The sequence below is a fragment of the Pelobates fuscus genome, chromosome 3 (assembly GCF_036172605.1).
Source record: "Pelobates fuscus isolate aPelFus1 chromosome 3, aPelFus1.pri, whole genome shotgun sequence".
Lineage (NCBI taxonomy): Eukaryota > Metazoa > Chordata > Amphibia > Anura > Pelobatidae > Pelobates > Pelobates fuscus.
In genome coordinates, this window is record NC_086319.1 from 368,208,442 (window position 1) to 368,229,208 (window position 20,767).

The 20,767-nt window shown below is 42.7% G+C and overlaps 1 protein-coding gene across 3 annotated transcripts in view; it reads left to right on the forward strand.

Annotated features, from left to right (window-relative positions):
* NPTN (neuroplastin) overlaps nucleotides 1-20,767 on the forward strand; it is a 61,017-nt gene that overhangs the window by 12,767 nt on the left and 27,483 nt on the right. For all 3 annotated transcript variants that reach the window (XM_063449358.1, XM_063449356.1, XM_063449357.1), the window contains exon 2: nucleotides 18,552-18,899. In XM_063449358.1, coding sequence (XP_063305428.1) covers nucleotides 18,552-18,899 — 348 coding nt within the window. The remainder of the gene's footprint in view (nucleotides 1-18,551; nucleotides 18,900-20,767) is intronic.

Here is a 20,767-nt window from a genome sequence, read left to right on the forward strand (position 1 = left end):
GAGGTTTAGGCCAAAGTAACAGAGCTGGAAAAAGCCTTTGACTCTGTTTTATTACCAACTTCACTATTTTGGCTGAATTTTGCAAATTTTAATTTTCAGTTCACCATAGCTCTCTGTTTAATTGGGTTGGGTCTTCTTTAAAAATATTCTTCCATTATGATTCCCTCTTTTGGGACCTTCATGTTACAGTTGGGCTAAAGGTAATGCAACAATGTTGTTAAGTTCCAAACTCACTACGCAAGTCCCACCAACAGTCCAAGATTTTGGCATTTAATTCTACTCCAATGGGGATATTGATAAAACTCAGACCACTGCTGTGCCTTTTTAACTGGATTGGAAAGAAACTGGGTTTGACTGCGCTAATAATCTGGAATAACCGGATTTGGGTGTCGGGTAAAGGCACTGCCCGATATATAGTATTTAAGTATCTAATATTTTTTTTTTTTATATATAAGTATATCATTATATTAACCCCTTAAGGACACAACTTCTGAAATAAAAAGGAATCATGTCGGAATATTTCTGTCATGTGTCCTTAACCCCTTAAAGACACATGACATGTGTGACATGTCATGATTCCCTTTTATTCCAGAAGTTTGGTCCTTAAGGGGTTAAGGGGTCTGGCTCCTTATCTTTGCAGATGCTTCCTTCATGTGCCATTGTACTCCCATTACATGCAGGGTAGTCTCAGTGCTGGTTGAAAGTAGTAGCTCATTGTAGTGTAGCTGGACAACTGATACCTCTAGCCCTCGGGAGAGGCATTGAAGAGAGCAGGCTGCCATTGAATATTTATACTTTTCAATTTAGTAGATATACCCCTAAATGTATTTTTTATGCTTATTTTCTTTGGAGATATAATACAATTCAGCTTGGAAAAATCTGCACTGCAGACCTTCTATCTGCAGCCTTTGTAAGACCTCCCCGTTCTCCCAGAATAGACTTTCATTCTGTGCCGGGGAACTCTCCACTCAAAGTTCTCACATTGAGAAACCTCTGTGCTGAAGCCACAAGACTGCTAGCACACTCGGTAGCTGATTTTTGGTCGCTTTGAGTGTCCTGTAATACAGCTCATTAACACGGGCGGAAGGCAGGCTGCCCTGCGCACTTGTCTGTCCCATTAGCAATGGGGAGCTAACAAAAGTGGACAAGGATGTGTTTCTGCCCTCCTTTATATAAGTTGTATAAAGTATGACAGACTCCAGACACATAAAACACTTTAGCAAGCTAGTGTTTCTTTAAAGCTTTCTAGATATTGGGGAAACCGGCCGTCAGGCACCATGTAGGGAAAACTAGAAATGAGGCAACATGCATTTTACATACCATGACAGATGGTCTATTAAACTTTTCCAACTCCTGACTTTCCTTGCTGCAGCCTCATCTTCAGTGAAGTCATCAATTTTGTTGACTTTTGCCCAATCATAAACTTGTCGTATAGAAGCATAGAGTAGAATTGGTCGTATACAGAGTTTTGCATCAGCATGCTGGTACCGAACATTGAACATTAAATATACTTAGTTATTGAATATAATTGTGTCTGAAGCCTCTACTGTCAGGTGTCTGACAGACGCCAGTAGATGTGAGAATTGCAAAATATAACGGTGCCATTTTAATTTGTAGGGCAGCATCATTACCTTAAAATCATTTCTTTAAAATAAAAAGTTAGTGAAGTTAATAATTATTGCTGCAGTGTACCTAAACTTTAAAATATGTATTTCAGAACAGTTTTATCCAATATTACGTGTGTATGCGAACCTGAAAAGTTATTCAGATTTTAATGTCTTTTAAATTCTTTAGCCTTTGCAGTTATTTATTAGCGTGCAGGTTAATCAACGAGTTGTCTGTAGTTTGGCATACCTACCCTAAAACCTGAATTTGAGGCTTATGAAAACTATCTTCGAGCACATTGGAAAAAACGGATCTGTAATATGCATGTTTATTAGACAAATTTAGAAGCACTGAACAATGGTTTGTATTTCTTCATGATCACTCTGATGTAACTGCTACTCGTTCACAGAAAGCTGTGAAGAAGCCTCTTAGAGTAGGTGTTAGATGTTGTACAAGTACCTGGTTGGACTGGGAAAAGCATAAGCTTTGTTCTGTAATGTCTCAGGGAAACGAGGTGGGCTTACAGCTGCAGCAGTATACTACCAAATAGAATAAGTAATGCCGTACGTTAAAAAGGAATCCATGTCTCATATAATCAAAACCATTTTTCTTTTATTCATCTGTATTGCACAGTATTTTATTTTCAGTCCCCACCCCTCATTAATGGTTTGTATGTGTGGTTGTGTCCACACATATCCATGATTTGTTTCAACAAAAAATAGAAGGTTGGTTTGAGAAGAAATCCTTTGCCAAATGTTTTAAGCTAATAGACTGGCATAGCTCAATAATTCCAAGTATTCCGAAGAACTGGCATGGACTCTGTTTAACCTGCTCGTATTCTAAATTGTTCTTGTTGATCAGGTTCTGCCTGCAGTGAGTAGGTGAAAACAAGGCAAATGTTGTGTTGGATTTTCAGATTAATCTCCATAAGCACATACTATAAAAGCCGCCCCTCAGCCCCCCACCCTGGCTCCTCTCAAGGACAGACAAGGTGCTGGCTGATTCTACTGTTCATTTGGCCTGATTCGGAGGTTGGAAAGTGAAACGCAATGTATTATCCATCCTCCACCTGCTTGCCAGCAATCTGTGGTCTTTTATTAACTTTTTGTAAGCTGGGAGAGAGCAGGGCTTTGACTTTGAGCCTTGGTAAGAGAATCAAAGTCACTTAATCCTTTCAGCTCTGATGTATATTTAGTTGTAGTTTGTTGGTGTCGTGAGGAAAGCTATTAAGTTTATCTAGGTATGTTAATTACGGATTTTAGGGATGTTTCCTAAATCGTCTGCAGTTGAAAATTAAAACGGAAATTGCAAATATAGGAATTAGAAAATTCCTCTATTATATTTTTCCATCTCAAATATAAAATGTACAATTCCCGTTGTCAACTCTTCACGGTTCCCAATTTAGTGAATAGCTTAGGTCATCTTGCAAAATTGTGAGTGAATAATTCAGTTCTTCACTCCACACATCGTATGCTCATATATAAAGGTTATGGTGAAAGGAAGTTATCTTAATACCGAAGCGGTCCAAAATGACAGCAGCTGTAAACCAATCCCGTTACTCCTTATATTTGAACAGGGAACACAAATCACTACCTACTTTCAAGATTCCTTTTAGCTTTCTGTTAAGTGGCAGTGACCAAGTGTATGCATTACTGTGTCTATCACAGCCATGGTGCAGCCTGTATTTGGACACTACAGCCATTCATGTTTTCTGATAAATGGAATTGCAACTAATTGCTAAACTGCAGAAAACCGAATACAAAATGCAATACATCCAATGTTTTGACTTATTTCTAACTGTGTATTTATAATATCTATATTGTTAACTTACAAATAAAGAGCCCAGAGTCAGCTCTATTAAAGTGAGCAGTATTTTTGTACATCTCTGGAGTTTTTGTACATCTCTAAAGATTGTAGCAACTATCTTCTATCCCATGGGTTGCCAACCTGGTCCCTACCGCCCACCAGTGGGCGTTTTGGGATTCCAGGTGGGCGGTAGCAGAATCCTCCCTCCATCCAGAGAGATGAACGCTATTATTTCTCACGCACTCAGTGGTAAGCAGGAAGTGCGAGGTTGCAGATGCGAGTGCATGAAAACGCAAGCGTGTGTGCCTGAACGTGCGCTCGTGAACGAGTGTAACATGCGGGTAGAGGAAGGGGAGGAGTTGGAGTAGGTAGGAGAATACACGATAGCAGGGAGTGGAGTACTTGTAGAATACGAGGAAGAAGGAGCAGAGTACTTGTAGAATAGGAGGAAGAAGGAGCAGAGTACTTGTAGAATAGGAGGAAGAAGGAGCAGAGTACTTGTAGAATAGGAGGAAGAAGGAGCAGAGTGCTTGTAGAATAGGAGAAGGAAGGATCAGAGTACTTGTAGATTGATTGCACAGGGAGATGTTATTTTTTTAAATAAACCTGTCTTGACATTCACTTTAAAGTGGAAGTGCTTCCTACTTGATATCACAATAAATCCTAATTGTTTGTTTACGCTCTTTGCCGCCCACCCATACTGATACTCTAAAGCACATTCCCTGTGGTAGAAACCCTCTCGTCCATGGAAGTGGTCAGGAATTTGGTATGGTAATCATATTGCCTTACTATTAATGTTAAAGGTAGCACATTCCCTCATGCTCCATTTCAGAATTTGTATCATCCCGAGAACCAGTTTGAGAGATTCTTAGCAAAAACAAACACACGTTAGGTGATGGCAGAGTTATAAAGCTCCATTCGCAAGAGCCTGTCAATGTCCTAATTCAGTTATATTAAGTGAATTTGTACTACCATTCAGCTATTGTCCATCTTTTAGATTGATGGTTTCCAAATTAGTCCTCATGGCCCACCAACAATCCACGATATATGTATTTCCCTTTTTTATTCTAATGGAGATATTGACAAAACCTGGACAGTTACTGGGCTGTGAGGACTGGTTTGGGAACCACTTTATTTTAGCGGATTCTTTTTTTAATTTTAGTATCCTATCCCTAACCTGTTTTAATCTGCACATGTTCCTTGTTGAACGATTCCCCTCAGCCCAACCTTTCTGAAGCTGTTTAGAAGTGTTATGGTACTTTTTGAAAGTAAACCAAAATGTTCAAAGTCTATCTGTTCCTGTCCAAATCAATAAAATTAAATTGCGTATATACGCTGAAGTAATTAAGTCTGACACACGAGGTTCAGGTTAAAATAACTTCGAGAAAGTTTATTGGCAAGTGAAGTAAAAGCGGGCGCGCAGGCCCTTTTAAGAGGCATTTTGCGTCATCATTGATTATTAGAATATCAGCAAATAAACATCATCAATTGGATTAATTGTTAAGTGACGGAGTTAGTGTCTTACCTATTGGTTAGTAAAATTAAGAGGTTTGTCCCGTGCCCACCCATCAGAGGTGGGATTATTCTGGACACGGGTGGGGGACAAGGGGGTCCTAAGCGTCATTTTACACGGTCAATGATATCAGGCTTTATGTCCAGGTGCAAGGTCTCTTATGAATAGAACATTTCATTACTACTGTGTTCTGTGGCCTTCAAACTGTACTATCTTACAAGCTCTTAAGGAGTAGCCAGCAAATCTTAAGGAGTAGCCAGCACCTCCTGGTACTTGTCCTTGAAGGAAACACGGTCTTTGTCTACTGTATTAATTGGGTTGAGAAGTTCAGTCACGTAATGTAGTTTTAAAATGAACAAGTTAAGTCATGAGGACAAAATGGAGGATTGAAGAAGTCAGGTTAGGAGGACAAAATGGAGGACGAAGTCACAGTATAAAGTTAAAATGGAGTTAGTACAATAATTCAATACAAGTACAATAAAGATTTTTAATAATTCCACATCAGTCCCCCCTATGAAATGTTAGATTCTAAGAGATAAAACTTTATTATGTTAGTATCAGAAGACGTGTTAACCCAAAGGCACAGAAACCCCGTGGCCGCTAGCTAGATGTTAATGCAAAGTGCAAGGCTGTCCCTAGATCTGACCCTAATAGGCTAACCATCCGTCAGTATGGCTCTCGAACGCTTCACACCCAAGGGTATCCCATGGCAGCTAACCCACCACTTCTCCACATGGGGCCTTTACCATTCACTGACAGATGCTGTCCCTGAGCTAGTCCCTTCCTAGAATTCCTGCACTTTATCAACAAAAGGGAATGTTTGCAGCGGCAGACAGGGTGAGTTGATGTCTTGGAATTCTTGGTCATCAACTTCGAGATGGGTCAAAGTGGGTGCTGCTTGGTCAACAGTCTTCATGAGGGATTTTCTCAGACATGGGAGGACACAACAAAAGAGAAGAGCAAAAATAAAAAGAAAAATTAGTATAGCCATACCAATCTGCATTAAAGCCTTTTGCCATCCTGTCATCCAACCAAACCATCTTTCCCAGGGATCTTTTATCCCAGAATTCCTTTTTAACTCTTCAGACAGGTCATTTAATTTTTCTATAGCTAGTGTGACTTTACCATTAGGGCCTGTGTTTTCTGGGATGTAGGTACAACATGTCATAGTGTCGGGCAAAATCTTACAAACCCCTCCTTTTTCGGCTAAGATCATATCTAGGGCCATTCTATTCTGGAAAGTCATTTGGGATGTGGCCTGCAACTGTTCGGCCAACCCCTGGAGGGCGTCTCTGGTGTAATTGACAAAACGCTGTTGATTATAATAAATGTAATTTATCCAATTTAGATTCTTGTTTGCGGTAACTATGGTAAAAATTGATTCAAATCCTGCAGCAACCTCATCTCTAGCTTTAAACTCATTGGGCACCCCCCTGGGCACTCCAATGGCATCAATATATACATGAGGATCAAAACTTCCTTTCACTGGGGCGTCACGTTTAACCTTAGTGTGGCTGAACTCATGGGTGTTGAGGTGTGTGTCAGAAATAATATGTATAGGCATAATGGCCTTAGTCAAAGTACACTCTCCCCACCATTCTGTGTCCATTCTGGATCTTAGCTGTAAATCCCCACACAACCAATAAATGTCTCCTAGTGACCTAGTGTGATGTTGCAGCAAACGTACAGGGACAGTTCTGTATGTAGCACAATAGCCTTTGGAAAAGTTACCTACAAATTTACCAATACCATCGTACATGGCATAGCAAGTGTAATTACCTTTATATACGGTAATACCATCAGGGGGTTTGACGTCTTTGGCTAGAAGAGGATACTCCTTTGTCCATGCAATACATATGGACCTGTTAAAATTATAGTGATAGGCAAAAAGGCTTAAAACACATTCTTCTATATCTACGGGTAGGATTAAAGGTACAGTACCCAGGTGAGGCCGGGCACCTCCACACACATAACATGCGGTTCTATTATGCTTATTAGCATTATATTTCATCCATTCTAACCATAAATTTACATCATTAAAACCTGTTTCAGCGGCCATGGTATCTTCAAAAGTGGGGTTAGCAATGGCCATCATGTCCTGAAAGGTCTGGATATGGGGTTTTAATGGGTTAGGGACCATATGGGTGGCCCCTTGCCACTCAGAAGAGTTGCACATATCTTTGAGGTAGAAATGCCCTAATTTCTGGTAGGAACCCTTTTTCCAGTACATTCCCATCACATACTGGTCTGCATCTGTTGGGCTTGGGCGCTCAATGTTAAGGATTAATTTCATTGGTGTGCTCCCCCCAGGCTTTCTCAAAGTCATTCTCTGGAGAAGCGATCTACCATGATCATCTACTTTAGCTACGGCACTTTTTGGTTTGTAACCCCAGGCAGGCCCGGCATTCCATCCCGCCGCCCCCCAGTGATCACAATTGTGCCCCCATTGTTTGTCAACTACACAAACATATGGGTCTTTCGAATGAGGGATATCTCTATAGATGCTCTGGATTTGTGGTGTGGGAAATGGGCATTCTACAATATCACAGTAGTCAAAGGTATAAGTAGCCACCTGGGTGCATGATGAATTATACCAGAAGGTGTACCCACTAATGTCTTTGGTAATGGCTACTTGCTGGGCCTTCATAAGGCTAATTAAGGAGAAGATGTACCAGAGATACATGTTTGTGCGATATTCGCTTCCTCTGGGGCAGGAGATTTCTTGCAGTGGGAAGCGTGGATCCAATTTGGCCTACCGGCCAATTTGACGGAGGTTGCGGTAATCAGGAGAACTTGGAATGGACCGTCAAATCTTGGTTCCAGGGTATTTTTCCGCACAAACTTCTTGACCAGGACCCAATCTCCGGGAAGTAGGTTATGGGAACCTGTATCCAATTCGGGATCTGGAATTGAAGAGAAAACTTGGGCATGTATTTTGTTTAGGACATTTGCAAGTTCAGTTACATAGTCTACTAAAACATCTGATTGGAGTTGCAACTGCTGCGGATAATAACAACCTAGTCTGGGTGCTGTCCCAAATAGAACCTCATATGGGGACAGTGAATGCTTCCCTCTAGGTGTGTGCCTAACACTAAATAGAGCTATCGGTAGGCTTTCTGGCCAGGGCATCTTTGTTTCTTGTGACATTTTTAACATTCTAGTTTTTAGGGTGCCATTCATGCGCTCCACTTTACCACTACTTTGTGGGTGGTAAGGGGTGTGGAAGGCTAGAGTCACCCCTAGAGCAGTCCAAATTTCTTTAGTCACAGTTGCTGTAAAGGCTGGGCCTTGATCACTCTCAATAACTTCTGGGAGTCCGAATCTACATACAATATCTGTAAGTAGGCGCTTTGCGGTTGTTTTTGCAGTGATATTGGCCACTGGGTAGGCTTCTGGCCAGCCTGAGAACATGTCCACTATTACTAGTGCATATTCATGGGGCCCACTCTTGGGCATTTGGATGTGGTCAATTTGAATCCGCTGGAAGGGGTACATGGGCTTTGCCAGGTGTTTCGCAGGTACTTTAACTGGTCTTCCTGGATTGCATTTTGCACAAATGACACAGGCCTTGCAGAAGCTATTGATCAATGTTGTGATTCCAGGTGCTTCATAATACTTCTGTATGAGGGCGGCCATCAATTCTTTTGACAGGTGTGCAGGCCCATGTGCCCATTGGACAACTGCTGGATACAAATTTCTGGGAAGACAAAATTTGAAGTTGTTGTAATATATTCCGTCCTTTTGGACAGCTCCTTTCTTTTTCCATTTCTGGACTTCTTCAGGAGTGACTGCAGCTTGCTGTTCTTGTAAAATTCGCAAATCAGTAGGAAGAGTTTGCAGGGCAAAAATAGGGACTTCTTCTTCTTGTCCGGACACTTCTTCATCCACTTCCTGCAAATCCCTGGCCGCTAACTTAGCAGCCTGATCAGCCAAATGGTTGCCCTTTGCTTCATCTGTATCCAATTTCCCATGGGCCTTTACTTTCAAAACGGCCACTTCTTTGGGGAGTAGGAGGGCATCCATTAGCTCCTTGATTGCAGTGCTGTGTTTGACTGGTGTACCGGCGGTGGTAAGAAATCCTCTAGTCTTCCAAATTAGGCCGAAGTCATGTGCCACGCCTAGAGCATATCTTGAATCTGTATAGATGTTGGCACGTTTTCCTTCGGAAATTTTGCAGGCTGAAGTCAGAGCCTGTAATTCAGCTTCTTGTGCAGACATTGCTGGTGGTAAGGATGATGATTTAATAACTTCATCTGTTGTGGTTACGGCATATCCTGTATGATATGTTCCTCCTTCATCGGCATATCTCGATCCGTCCACAAACAGGGTAAAATCCGGATCTGGTAATGGGTTCTCATGCACAGTTGGTAAGTGCACTGTTTCCATTTTCATCTGTTCAAAACAGTCATGAGGTGTTTCTGGGTCATAATCATTCTTTATGACCAGATCTTGGAATTCCTTTTCCAGGAAATGGCGTGGCCATGCTTCTAGAAGGTCAGTTGTTGGGTATTTGACAATGCCATTTTCCTGTAGCTGTTCTTCAGTCATGGTGGCCCATAGTTTTGCCATGGGCCCAAGATCATTCCATGACCTTGTCTTCAACTTGGTAACAGGAATATGTGGGATAGCAGTATCCCAATGGCGGTAAAGGTAGTTAAGTTGTTGAGGTAGCTGGATCAAGACCATACTATTGCCGTCAGAGTCACAATAGAAGTCTTGTGCAGTAAGCTTTACATCGGTCCGGTGGTAAAGCTCATCTTCATAGCAAGGTTCAGGGGTAATGTTTGGTTTATACCACGTGGTGCAGAAGGCGTGATCTGGGCCTTCACAGAGAGGTTTTTCACCTTCATAAAATGTCAAATGTGGATGCATGACTTTCTTAATACATCCACAGAGCAGGTGAATGTAGGTTTCATCCGTGATAAATCCATAATAGATACCCCCCTCAGGGAGTGGAAGAAGAGTGGACGGATTAAGCACCTGACATCTTTGGATGGAAATGTTGTCAGGCAAAAGAAGATGACACTGTAAGCGCAGGTGTCTGGCTGGAGACACGTGCTTGAGCTGGACTTGGTTGATGATGGCAGAGATGTCATGAGGGGCCAAAACAACCAGAGGGTGGCCAAGGACCAGGTCTGAGGTCTTCTCTATGAGTTCTCTCGCAGCAAAAACAGCCCTGAGACAGGAAGGAGTCCCTCTGGCCACAATGTCCAGTTGACATGAGAAATATCCAATAGGCCTCTGGCGGCCTCTTAAGTCATTAGTTTGGGTGAGCACTCCTGTTGCGTGGCCTTGTCTTTCAGAGACAAACAATTTGAAAGTTTTGGAGTAGTCAGGGAGGCCCAAGGCAGGAGCAGAAGCAATGGCTCGTTTGAGAGCAGTAAAATTGTCCATAGCTTCTTTAGTTAAACAGAAAGGGTCAGACTTAAGTGCGTCATAGAGAGGTTGCATGAGCAGAGAGGCTTCTGGGATCCATGCTCTGCAATAGGAAATGAGGCCTAGGAAGGCATGAAGAGACTTAGAAGTCCTTGGAGGCGGAATATCCAGCACAGCTCTTACCCGGTCCCGAGTAAGATGTCTGGTACCTTGAGATAGGCAGTGTCCAAGGAAAATTACTGAAGGTTGGCAGAACTGTAGCTTGATGAGCGAAGCTTTGCATCCTTGTTCTGCCAAATAACAAAGCAGACTAATTGAGCACTCTTCGGTAGTGGGTATGTCATCTCCACAGAGCAGCAAATCATCCACATACTGAAGCAGAACAACTTCTGGGTGCTCGGCTTGCCATGGGTCAAGGATGGTGGCCATGGCCTTTGCAAATTGACTTGGTGAATTTTGTGCCCCTTGGGGCATGACAGTCCAGGTATACTGTTGCATCTCATGAGTGAAAGCAAACAGATATTGGCAGGATGGGTCCAGTGGGACACTGAAAAAAGCATTTGCTAGGTCAATAACTGTGAAGAATTTTGCAGATGGTGGGACTCCAGAAAGCAGAGTATGAGGATTTGGTACAAGAGGGGTGTCCAGGACTGTAGCTTCATTAACAGCACGGAGATCCTGAACCATCCTGTACTTCTCTGGCTCACCCTTCGGAGTTTTCTTCTTCACAGGAAATAACGGGGTGTTGCATTCAGATTTACATTTGACAAGGGCACCCTTCTCCAAGAGTGCCTTAATGTGGACAGAAATTGCAGCTGACTGTGCTGGTTTTAATGGATATTGTGGTTTTCTTGGTAACTTAGCTCCTGGAATAAGCTTTACCACCACAGGGGGAACATTTAGGTGACCTATGTCCTCTGGGCCTGAGGACCATAACTTTGCGGGCACCTGTGTTTTTAATTCCTCTGGGAAATTGGACCTTAATTCTGCTGTTTCCTCACGGGGCTTTTCTAAATGCAGCATCAGAGGCAAAGAGCATAGGGCTGAAGTGTCTGATACAGACAGGGGTGTAAACATTTCTACCTGCCCATCCGGGGTAAAAGTGATGGATGCTTGCAGGCGTGAGAGGACATCAGCACCTAACAGGTTAATGGGGCATGTGGAGGATACTACAAAGCGAGCGAGCAGGCTAGAGCCAACTCGTAGCGGGGTTGTTAGAGGGCTATGTCTCGGCTGGCCATCCACTCCAACACAAGAGACATCAATGTTGGACAGGAAAGATGGGTCTGGCAAGTCTCGTTCTCGTAGAACACTACGGGCTGCACCTGTGTCAACAAGAAATGTGGTAGGGTGGCCTTCGATGGGCAAAGTTACTGTAGCAAGTGGCCCCCCCTTATCCCCTGTAGACACTGCCATAACAGGGGTTAATGACACAGGCTTGCCAATTTCCTAGTCATCTGGTTCCTCAATTATTGGAACCTCCTTCTCAGTCTTAGGGGCCGGGGCAGGCCTGTGTGGCTTTCTTGGCTCTCTTTTGGGTTCCGGGCAGTCACTTTTAAAATGCCCTTTGACCTTACAATTAAAACAAACACCTTCCTCTGGTCTGGTACCCTTGGGAATAGGGGTAGTGCGTGCCACCATGAGGGGAGCAGAATTTGGCCTTCTAAGGGTCTGGGCAGACTCTAGGCCCCTAGCAACTAGGAGTAAAGTATCTAGGGGAACAACCTTATATTCGGGGCGTGCAGCAATGATTCCCTTGCGTATTGGGTCTTTAACACCTTGGACGAACGCACCGGACAACATTTGTGAATGAATCTTGTCAGTGAGATCAAACCCCAAATCTGTAAACATTTGGTACAGCCTTGCATGAAACCTTTCCACTGATTCTCCTTTTTCTTGAATAACATCAGTAAGGCCAGCAGCCTGATCCGCAAGTTTGTCCTTAGCCCATTCTCTTAGTTGGGTGCAAAAAGTTACTCCAGAGGGGTAATCAACATCACTGTTGAGTAGATTAGTACTGAGGTGTCGGGCCATGCTCGGCCAATATGCATCCCCTGCTTTAATAGCACAAATACTCAGTAGATCACGCCATGCGGCGGAATAAGTCTTTTGAATTTGAACAACCCCTCGGTAGAAGGGCATAGGCTGTTTTTCTGGGTCAGGGAGTGATTTCATTAGAGCACTAGCTTGAGTGGGATTGAAAGCAACATATTTAGGAGGGGCCTGTTCTCCCCGACCCTTGTGGCCAAAGGGGTCATCGATAGAACGATGAGTTGGGGCTCCCGCGGCAAGCTCTGATGAGACATGGGACACCCTGTCCATCTCGTCATCATCGAATTCTATGATATTGGCTCTTTTTCGTGGTGCAGGGCCCGAATGAGGTGAAAGGATCGGTGGTTGGGAACGAGCCCCAGATGCAGGGGTGGCTAGCGAGTCATAACCTGGGGATAAGTAGTCACCGGGGATTACCGGCATCAGGGCCGAACTGGGGGCCGCCATATTGGTGGCCGGAGAAGGTACTACATTAGGGTTAAGGGAAGAAGCGGCGGCCATGTTGGAAGAGGGCACGTCTGGGGCAGACTGTGCCGGACTGGGCATGACCGGAACCTGGGGAGTGGCTTGGGGAGTGGGTAGTGGATATCCGGGATAGGGCAGGGTCATGGGATATGGGAAGGGGTAGGGCCAGGCTGGGGAGGGGAAGGAGGTGGGGTATTGAGCTGGGGTGGAGATGGGAGGGAACGGAGAGGGATTGGTAGGGGTGGGTGTAGAGGGAGGAGCCGGGGCAAGGGTGGAGGAGGTGGTTAGTTGGGCGGAGGAAGAGGGGAGGGGATCATCAACGGAGAGAGAGTGTAGGGAAGGAATGGCAGATGAAATGTTAGGGGGGGGTACAGCAGGTAACGTAGGGATGGATGAGGATGATGGGAATGTTAGAGACGGGGAGGGGGAAAAGAAAGATCCATCAGAATTCAGGACTGGGCAGACAGGGGAGGTGACGGGATGGGTGTTAGGAGGATTGGGAGTGGGGAACATAGTCAGCTGGCTATCACCTACTGCTGACTGAACCTTGGGGATAGACGTCCCCTGGGCGCCACTTTGGGGCGCTGGCTGAGGGTAAACTCCAGCAACACAATTATTATGATACACAAACAATTTCACACCTTTGTGATTTATCTCTTCCTCAACCCAACCTTCTAGTTGAATAGCCTTCGCTACTCTATACCATGCTTCAGCAGTCTTTAATAAACCATTATCTGTAAGTTTGCCTTTCTTTTCTGTCAGTAACCTACGCCAACTTTCTGGTTGCAATCTTCCACATGTCGGTACAGTAATTCTACATACTTTCGCAATCTTTTCAACACCTTTAACCATTTCCTCACCCTCTCTGTCTTCGACTAAATCACATGCTAACCAGCCCTTACTGGGCTTGCCTAAATCCTGTCCCATAATCCCTTTACCCCTATACCAGCGTCCTAGATATAGGGAGAGAGAGAAGGAAAACTGGACAAGAACGTCTACAATGCTCGACTGCCACCCGAGAATCGTGGGATTTTCTCAGGTGCGTCTTCCCAAAACGTAGACTAGTCACTGAATCCGCCTACCCGGGGTGGTAGACACGGATTGGAGCGAGGTGAGAAGTGTGTGACCAATCACTTCTCTTTTAAGAGGAATGGGAGTGGACAGTATAATAATATAGGAAGTATAGGAAAGATGAAAGACAAGGAAAATCCTTAGAGACAGACACAGGAGTTCATGAGACTCCTAATTAGACAAACAAGACAACAATACAATTGAAATACAGTGCATGCATCACAATTCAATTGAAATTAACAATAATCCCTTTCCTTTACTCGTGTGCTTATTCCAAAGTCACCTCCCTCAACCCCGTAGTGTCTCCGCTCGGAGAACGACTTTCGTAAGTCTCACTACCAGCGGCCACGGAAAACAAGCAATGCCTACTTGAATCCCCCCAGGAAACAGAGCCCCCCTCACAAATAAAACAGAAAACTGGAATTTCACAAGCCCCAGCGCTCAGGGTTGTGGTTACCAAAGAAAAACCGGACTCCCCTCAGCCGGAGCTGTGGGTTACCAAAACCGGACTCCCCTCAGCCGGAGCTGTGGGTTACCAAAACCGGACTCCCCTCAGCCGGAGCTGTGGGTTACCAAAACCGGACTCCCCTCAGCCGGAGCTGTGGGTTACCAAAACCGGACTCCCCTCAGCCGGAGCTGTGGGTTACCAAAACCGGACTCCCCTCAGCCGGAGCTGTGGGTTACCAAAACGCTAGCTAGACTGTAAAACAGGCAACAGAAGACCCCCAGGAACACATCCACAGGTCCACCCCCCCCTTTTATCCCAAAAGGGGCAAAATACAAACAGATAAGCAGACAAACCGAAGACCCAGGCAAATTCCCTGCAGGTCCACCCCCCCTTTATCTCAAAATGGGGAAACAGGCAAACAATTCAAACACACCCAGGCAACAGATAGACTAAAATGCAGGTAAACAAGTGAGTAACGAGGCACCGGGCAAGATATTACCTGTCTTTGATGTCCTCCCGGGAAGCAGTCACAGACACGTGGACGGGTCAATCAAAGGGGCTGGAACGTACCGGTGGCTCTGCAGAAGTCTCTACCGTGTATCTGGAGGTGATCAATCTCCCTTCCTTCCCCCTGGATTCCTCCGTCCACCCTTGTCTTCCTTAGGACGGCTCACCGGCCAGACATAGCCCGGTGCCCCACGTTGGGCGCCAAGTTGTTATGGTACTTTTTGAAAGTAAACCAAAATGTTCAAAGTCTATCTGTTCCTGTCCAAATCAATAAAATTAAATTGCGTATATACGCTGAAGTAATTAAGTCTGACACACGAGGTTCAGGTTAAAATAACTTCGAGAAAGTTTATTGGCAAGTGAAGTAAAAGCGGGCGCGCAGGCCCTTTTAAGAGGCATTTTGCGTCATCATTGATTATTAGAATATCAGCAAATAAACATCATCAATTGGATTAATTGTTAAGTGACGGAGTTAGTGTCTTACCTATTGGTTAGTAAAATTAAGAGGTTTGTCCCGTGCCCACCCATCAGAGGTGGGATTATTCTGGACACGGGTGGGGGACAAGGGGGTCCTAAGCGTCATTTTACACGGTCAATGATATCAGGCTTTATGTCCAGGTGCAAGGTCTCTTATGAATAGAACATTTCATTACTACTGTGTTCTGTGGCCTTCAAACTGTACTATCTTACAAGCTCTTAAGGAGTAGCCAGCAAATCTTAAGGAGTAGCCAGCACCTCCTGGTACTTGTCCTTGAAGGAAACACGGTCTTTGTCTACTGTATTAATTGGGTTGAGAAGTTCAGTCACGTAATGTAGTTTTAAAATGAACAAGTTAAGTCATGAGGACAAAATGGAGGATTGAAGAAGTCAGGTTAGGAGGACAAAATGGAGGACGAAGTCACAGTATAAAGTTAAAATGGAGTTAGTACAATAATTCAATACAAGTACAATAAAGATTTTTAATAATTCCACATCAGAAGCACTGGGCTGTCTTTTTCTTCTATTCAAAACCTGTACAGCAGAGACATGTCAGAAACCTGACTATCAAACATTACCCGGTCGTGCCAATGAGTCTTGTAAAGCACAGATTAATTGCTACGGAGACCAAGTCATACCCAGTCAGCCATACCTGTCATGCAGGGATTTAACACTAGGCTGACAGAGGTAAACATACATACAGAGATTAATCGGTTTACTCTCTGAGATCTCTAGAGGAAGGATTAACTCTTTCTGTGTTGGAATACCATGTTTCATATTTACATTCTAAGGGAGACCATGCAAAATAAGTTTGTTGTAAAAAAATAAATAAATATATACACACACACACACACACACACACATTTTTAAGACAATCGGTATGCCAGCAGTCTTTCTGGTCATTTAAGCCCTCTTTGTGTGCAATCACATTGTTCATGATGCATCAGACATGACCACCAGTTGTCTCCTTACTGGACATCAGATCTGCCAAAGTTTGTGAGACTAAATTACTTGCAGTACAGTGTTTGCATATCGAGTAATTCCAGAAAGCTTGTTGATCTTTTTTGTTTTTGGTCCAGTTTGTGTCTTGAGGTCCCTGCACCTTTTTTTCCACATTGTATGTGGAAGGCAATGAATTTGTGGATCATGATTATGCCAAAGTACAAATATACCAAGAGAGAGGGGTCAGCGAACTAAGATGTATTCTGTATGTATAAATGTAGGATATATATGAAGTAGGATTTTTAACCTAGAAATAGTCGTCAAGACCCTTTCCTTGGGGATAACTTTGGGGCCTAAAGAGATTTACAGATACACGTTTAAAATCTCAATACAGTATTCACTACTTTTTAAAATGTTTTGATATTTTTTTTTTTCATTTTACTCGTGTTGCACATCTCATTGCGATTTGTTTCCAGCTCATTTGAAATTAACCTTGTAGGTAGATTTAAAATGGAATGCCAAAAGAAAGGTTTCCCGTTTCTTGTGTAACTGACAATGAAAAGGTAAACAATTTAAAAAAAAAAATAGATCCATAATGAAGACAGTTGCTATGGCAACAATTTTTTTTTGGCAAGCTAATCACATTAACAGCTGCTCTCAGAATTGTATTAATAAAGTATACACTTTTAATAAGAAGTAATTATTAATATTATTATTAGAAGGAAACAATTTTTAGATTTTTAAAAGCACTTTATCATTTATGAACATTTACAAAATCATTTCTCCTATTTTTTAATTTTTTTTTGCTGTTAATAATTCCTAAGAGTAACTTTAACTGCCAGAATCATTCCGAGTTTTTCTGATCGTGAAATAGTTAAACAGACTATGGATTTGTGTTGGCAGATGCGAGTGAGGACACACCCAGTGTGAATTTCTCCTCTTGCCATAACACATTTGCCTTTACTTGAGGCAGTTAAATTTTCAGTGGTGTGCAGCTGAGTTTTGTCTTTTCAGTATAATTGATGTTTTTGTGTGTGTTTGGTGGGGTGGTATGTGCTTTATTTAATAAGTGTCCTGTGGGATCACTCTCAATCTGCCACCCGCTCATTAGCAGATTATAGCACAGCAATCAAGACGTCAGGAAGATTGTGTGCATGCGCGTCCAAGCCATGGGAGGGTTGTAGGCAGCTGCAGGAGATACTGCAATGCAGAGTGAAAGAATACTAGCTAAAGGAGAATGTATGAGAAGTGGGTTGTGCTTAGAGAGGCAGCATAATGTAGATAGCAGTTTGTTGGCAGTGCAGTCTGAGTTACTTGCTACTGTGGGATTTGAGGAGTCAAGGAGATACGGTTAGAAAGGGAGGACACGGAATTATCCTCAGTTATATGGTTTTATGAATGTAAAACTGGTTTTTTTTTATTGTTTGTGGATTTTGAATAGCTCTGGTTTTGCAGTTTATAATTATTATGGTCTTGTTGATCATGTTGTATATGTGATTTCCAAGTTTTTCTGTATATTTATATTAAATACAACTGCCCCTAAAAACAGTTTTTTGTATTAATTCGTTTTAATTTGAAATTTATTGTGGGTTAAGCAACACTCACTTATACTTCGTCGCAGGATGATTTTGATGATGAGTAGGGGACACCCTGGCCTTCCCAAAAGTATAAAATAAGTAACATGTTTTATATTAGGTGACATAATCTCTGATGAATCTTCATATCTACAAAGATGCGCTAGTCAATTTCTCAGTTCTGAGCATTGTTTGTAAGTAATGTAGTCTGAAAATCCGTTCTTTTTTTTTTTTTCTCTTTAAATTGAGCCATTAGCAAGGGCTTCATTCATTACAGAAATGAAAACATTGTATATGTTATATTACATACAATGTGTACATATAAAATCTCTTATAATCTATAATATACTGTGTATATATATATATATATTTATCTCTGTGAACATAAAGAGTCTTTGCTGTTCTTAATTGTGAAGATTTACAAAAACCTTGAACTTTTGATTTATTACGTGGGGATTTTAAATTAGACTGTCCATGAACAGTATGAAATGGGTGTATGTGTGTGTTGCATGAAAGCTTTCTGACATTTACATATGACATTTAACAATTATATTGTTAAATATTCACACTAATGTGGAATATGGGCAAAACTGTCTTTCTTCTATTCGCTTTCTGTTATTTGCATTCTTATTAGCTGTTCTTTTTCTTCCTGCACCTTTGTTCTTTTCTCCTCGCTGGCCTTTTGCTGACTCACACCTGCCCTCACTATTTATAGCTGGGTTTGTCAAGTCGCCTATGTCAGAGACTAAACTTACAGGGGATGCCTTTGAGCTGTACTGTGATGTGGCCGGGATCCCTACACCAGAGATCCAATGGTGGTACGCTGAAGTGAATCGGGCAGAGTCTTTCAAACAGCTATGGGATACTGCAAGAAAACGCCGGGTCACCATTAACACTGCATATGGCACAAATGGGGTGAGTGTCTTGCGAATAACTCGTCTGACCCTGGAAGATTCTGGGACCTACGAGTGCCGGGCAAGCAACGACCCCCGGCGGAACGACTTGAGGCAAAATCCATCCATAACTTGGATCCGAGCCCAGGCCACCATAAACGTCCTGCAGAGTGAGTTCACCCTCCTCCCGTATCGTAGTAACTTGATGAGCTCTAGTGAACCTGTGTGTGCCCCACTTCCCTCACTAACCCACCACCTGAGATCCTTGGTAAACCATCATGTTGTCTCGTCATTTTTGACCCTTCGGCTCTTCCACCATGCGTAGTCCTTAGAAGCTTCCTCCCAATGCTTCATTGTTAGCCTAGGAATTACAGGAGAAGGGGATCTTGTCGCACTGACACACAAGCTCCCCTTGTTTGTGTGTGCATTCTTTTTATTGTTTGTTTGTTTTTTGGGTTCCAGATTTACGTATTATGTCTTTATTTATTTTACTGATCCACCTTTGGAAATTACTCATTTTTTTGTTTCATTCTGCGATACCGTCCTGATTTTCTCACACTGCCGTAACAGCATTAATTACCCATGTCTCGTGTTTTTTTTTTTTTTTTTTTGTGAGCAGATTTGTTACAGTAGTCAGGCGTATTTGTTTTGTCACTGTTTTTAAGAATGGTTTTGCTATTCCTGTGTTACTTTGAGCTTGTTTGTTGTCAAGTTATGATTGTCCTGTGCATTTGTAGGTCTCTGAAGTACTCTTCCGTAAATATCAGACAAGAACAAGCTATGATAATTTAAATAGTACTAGTTTTGCTTTGTTTGTTTTAAGGACAGTTTTAAACCTCATATAAGTCATTGTGATTTGTAAAACAAATGGAGGAAAAAAAATAGGTAAACCTCTCTAAGCAGCTTGCTTCACTGGTTTAAGCCTCGACCTGTTTCAACAAGGTGCCTGTGCCTTTTTTTTCCTATGGCAATTATAATTTTAGCATTGTATTAGGTCAAATCTAAAGGGACCTAGAGCATACTTCTCAAAATGATCTACTTCCTGAAGTGTGAGGAAGGTTTGCAGTGTAATGTCAGATAAGTGATTTTTTAAAATTTATTTTTAATTGGAAAAGCAATGCACTATTTTTTGGGGTGATATTGCAGGTTGTTCTTTTCTTGACTCTAATGTGGTGTTGGCCAGTCTGCATTTATATGGTAGTTAAGGCTTGTTTTCCTATAACAAGTAAAATATATGGTGGTATATATAGTTTTCTGCTTGGTTTCACAGCACAGATTCCCTGGCCTGTGTACTGACTGAAATCCCACATCTCTCCCACCCCCTTTTTGTAATGCGACATATTGTACTCCCCCCCCTTCCCCCCCCCCCCCCCCCCCACCATCACGCTCTGCAGAAAGGTGGAAGCACTGTATTGAGAGTGCTGCAAGAGCAAGTGGATGGAATATTAAGCAGGTTGCTCTGTGCTTAGGCAGCAAGGATCTTGCAGTAATGTGTGTCAGACACCTGCCAGCACTCAATGCACGGTTAAAGCAGAGATGCTGGTGGATGCCTGAGAGCACTGAATGCATAAGACAGCCTGCTAGCTTAGTAGTGTGTGTACACATACCAAGATGGTTCAGTATTCCCTTGTAAGGCAGATTTAGTCTGTCATCTCTTTGTATTTGGAGAGCTACCAACCTACACATAGAAACGCCAAACACACTGACTTGCTTTGGACATCTTTTTCTTTGTCTGTTTTCCAAGTTGTTGTAAATGAACAAAGATTATGCCAGCTGAGGATAATGAAGGACCCGAAGATATGAAACAATGCTAGTGTTTGGCAATAGAGAATGCAAACATTCCATTTGTTAAGTTGTAAATTCTAAGGAACGGTCTATAGTTTGATGGGTGGGATGGAATCACCCCGAAGAAGATGAGCTGCACTGGTTTATTCAGTGAAGGTTTGTTGCTCTCGAAGATTTCATCTGGAGATGTAAATTGGAAGAAGGCTGCAGGTGTCAATGAGTTTCATGTTGACATTAACGCAATGCGAATGCT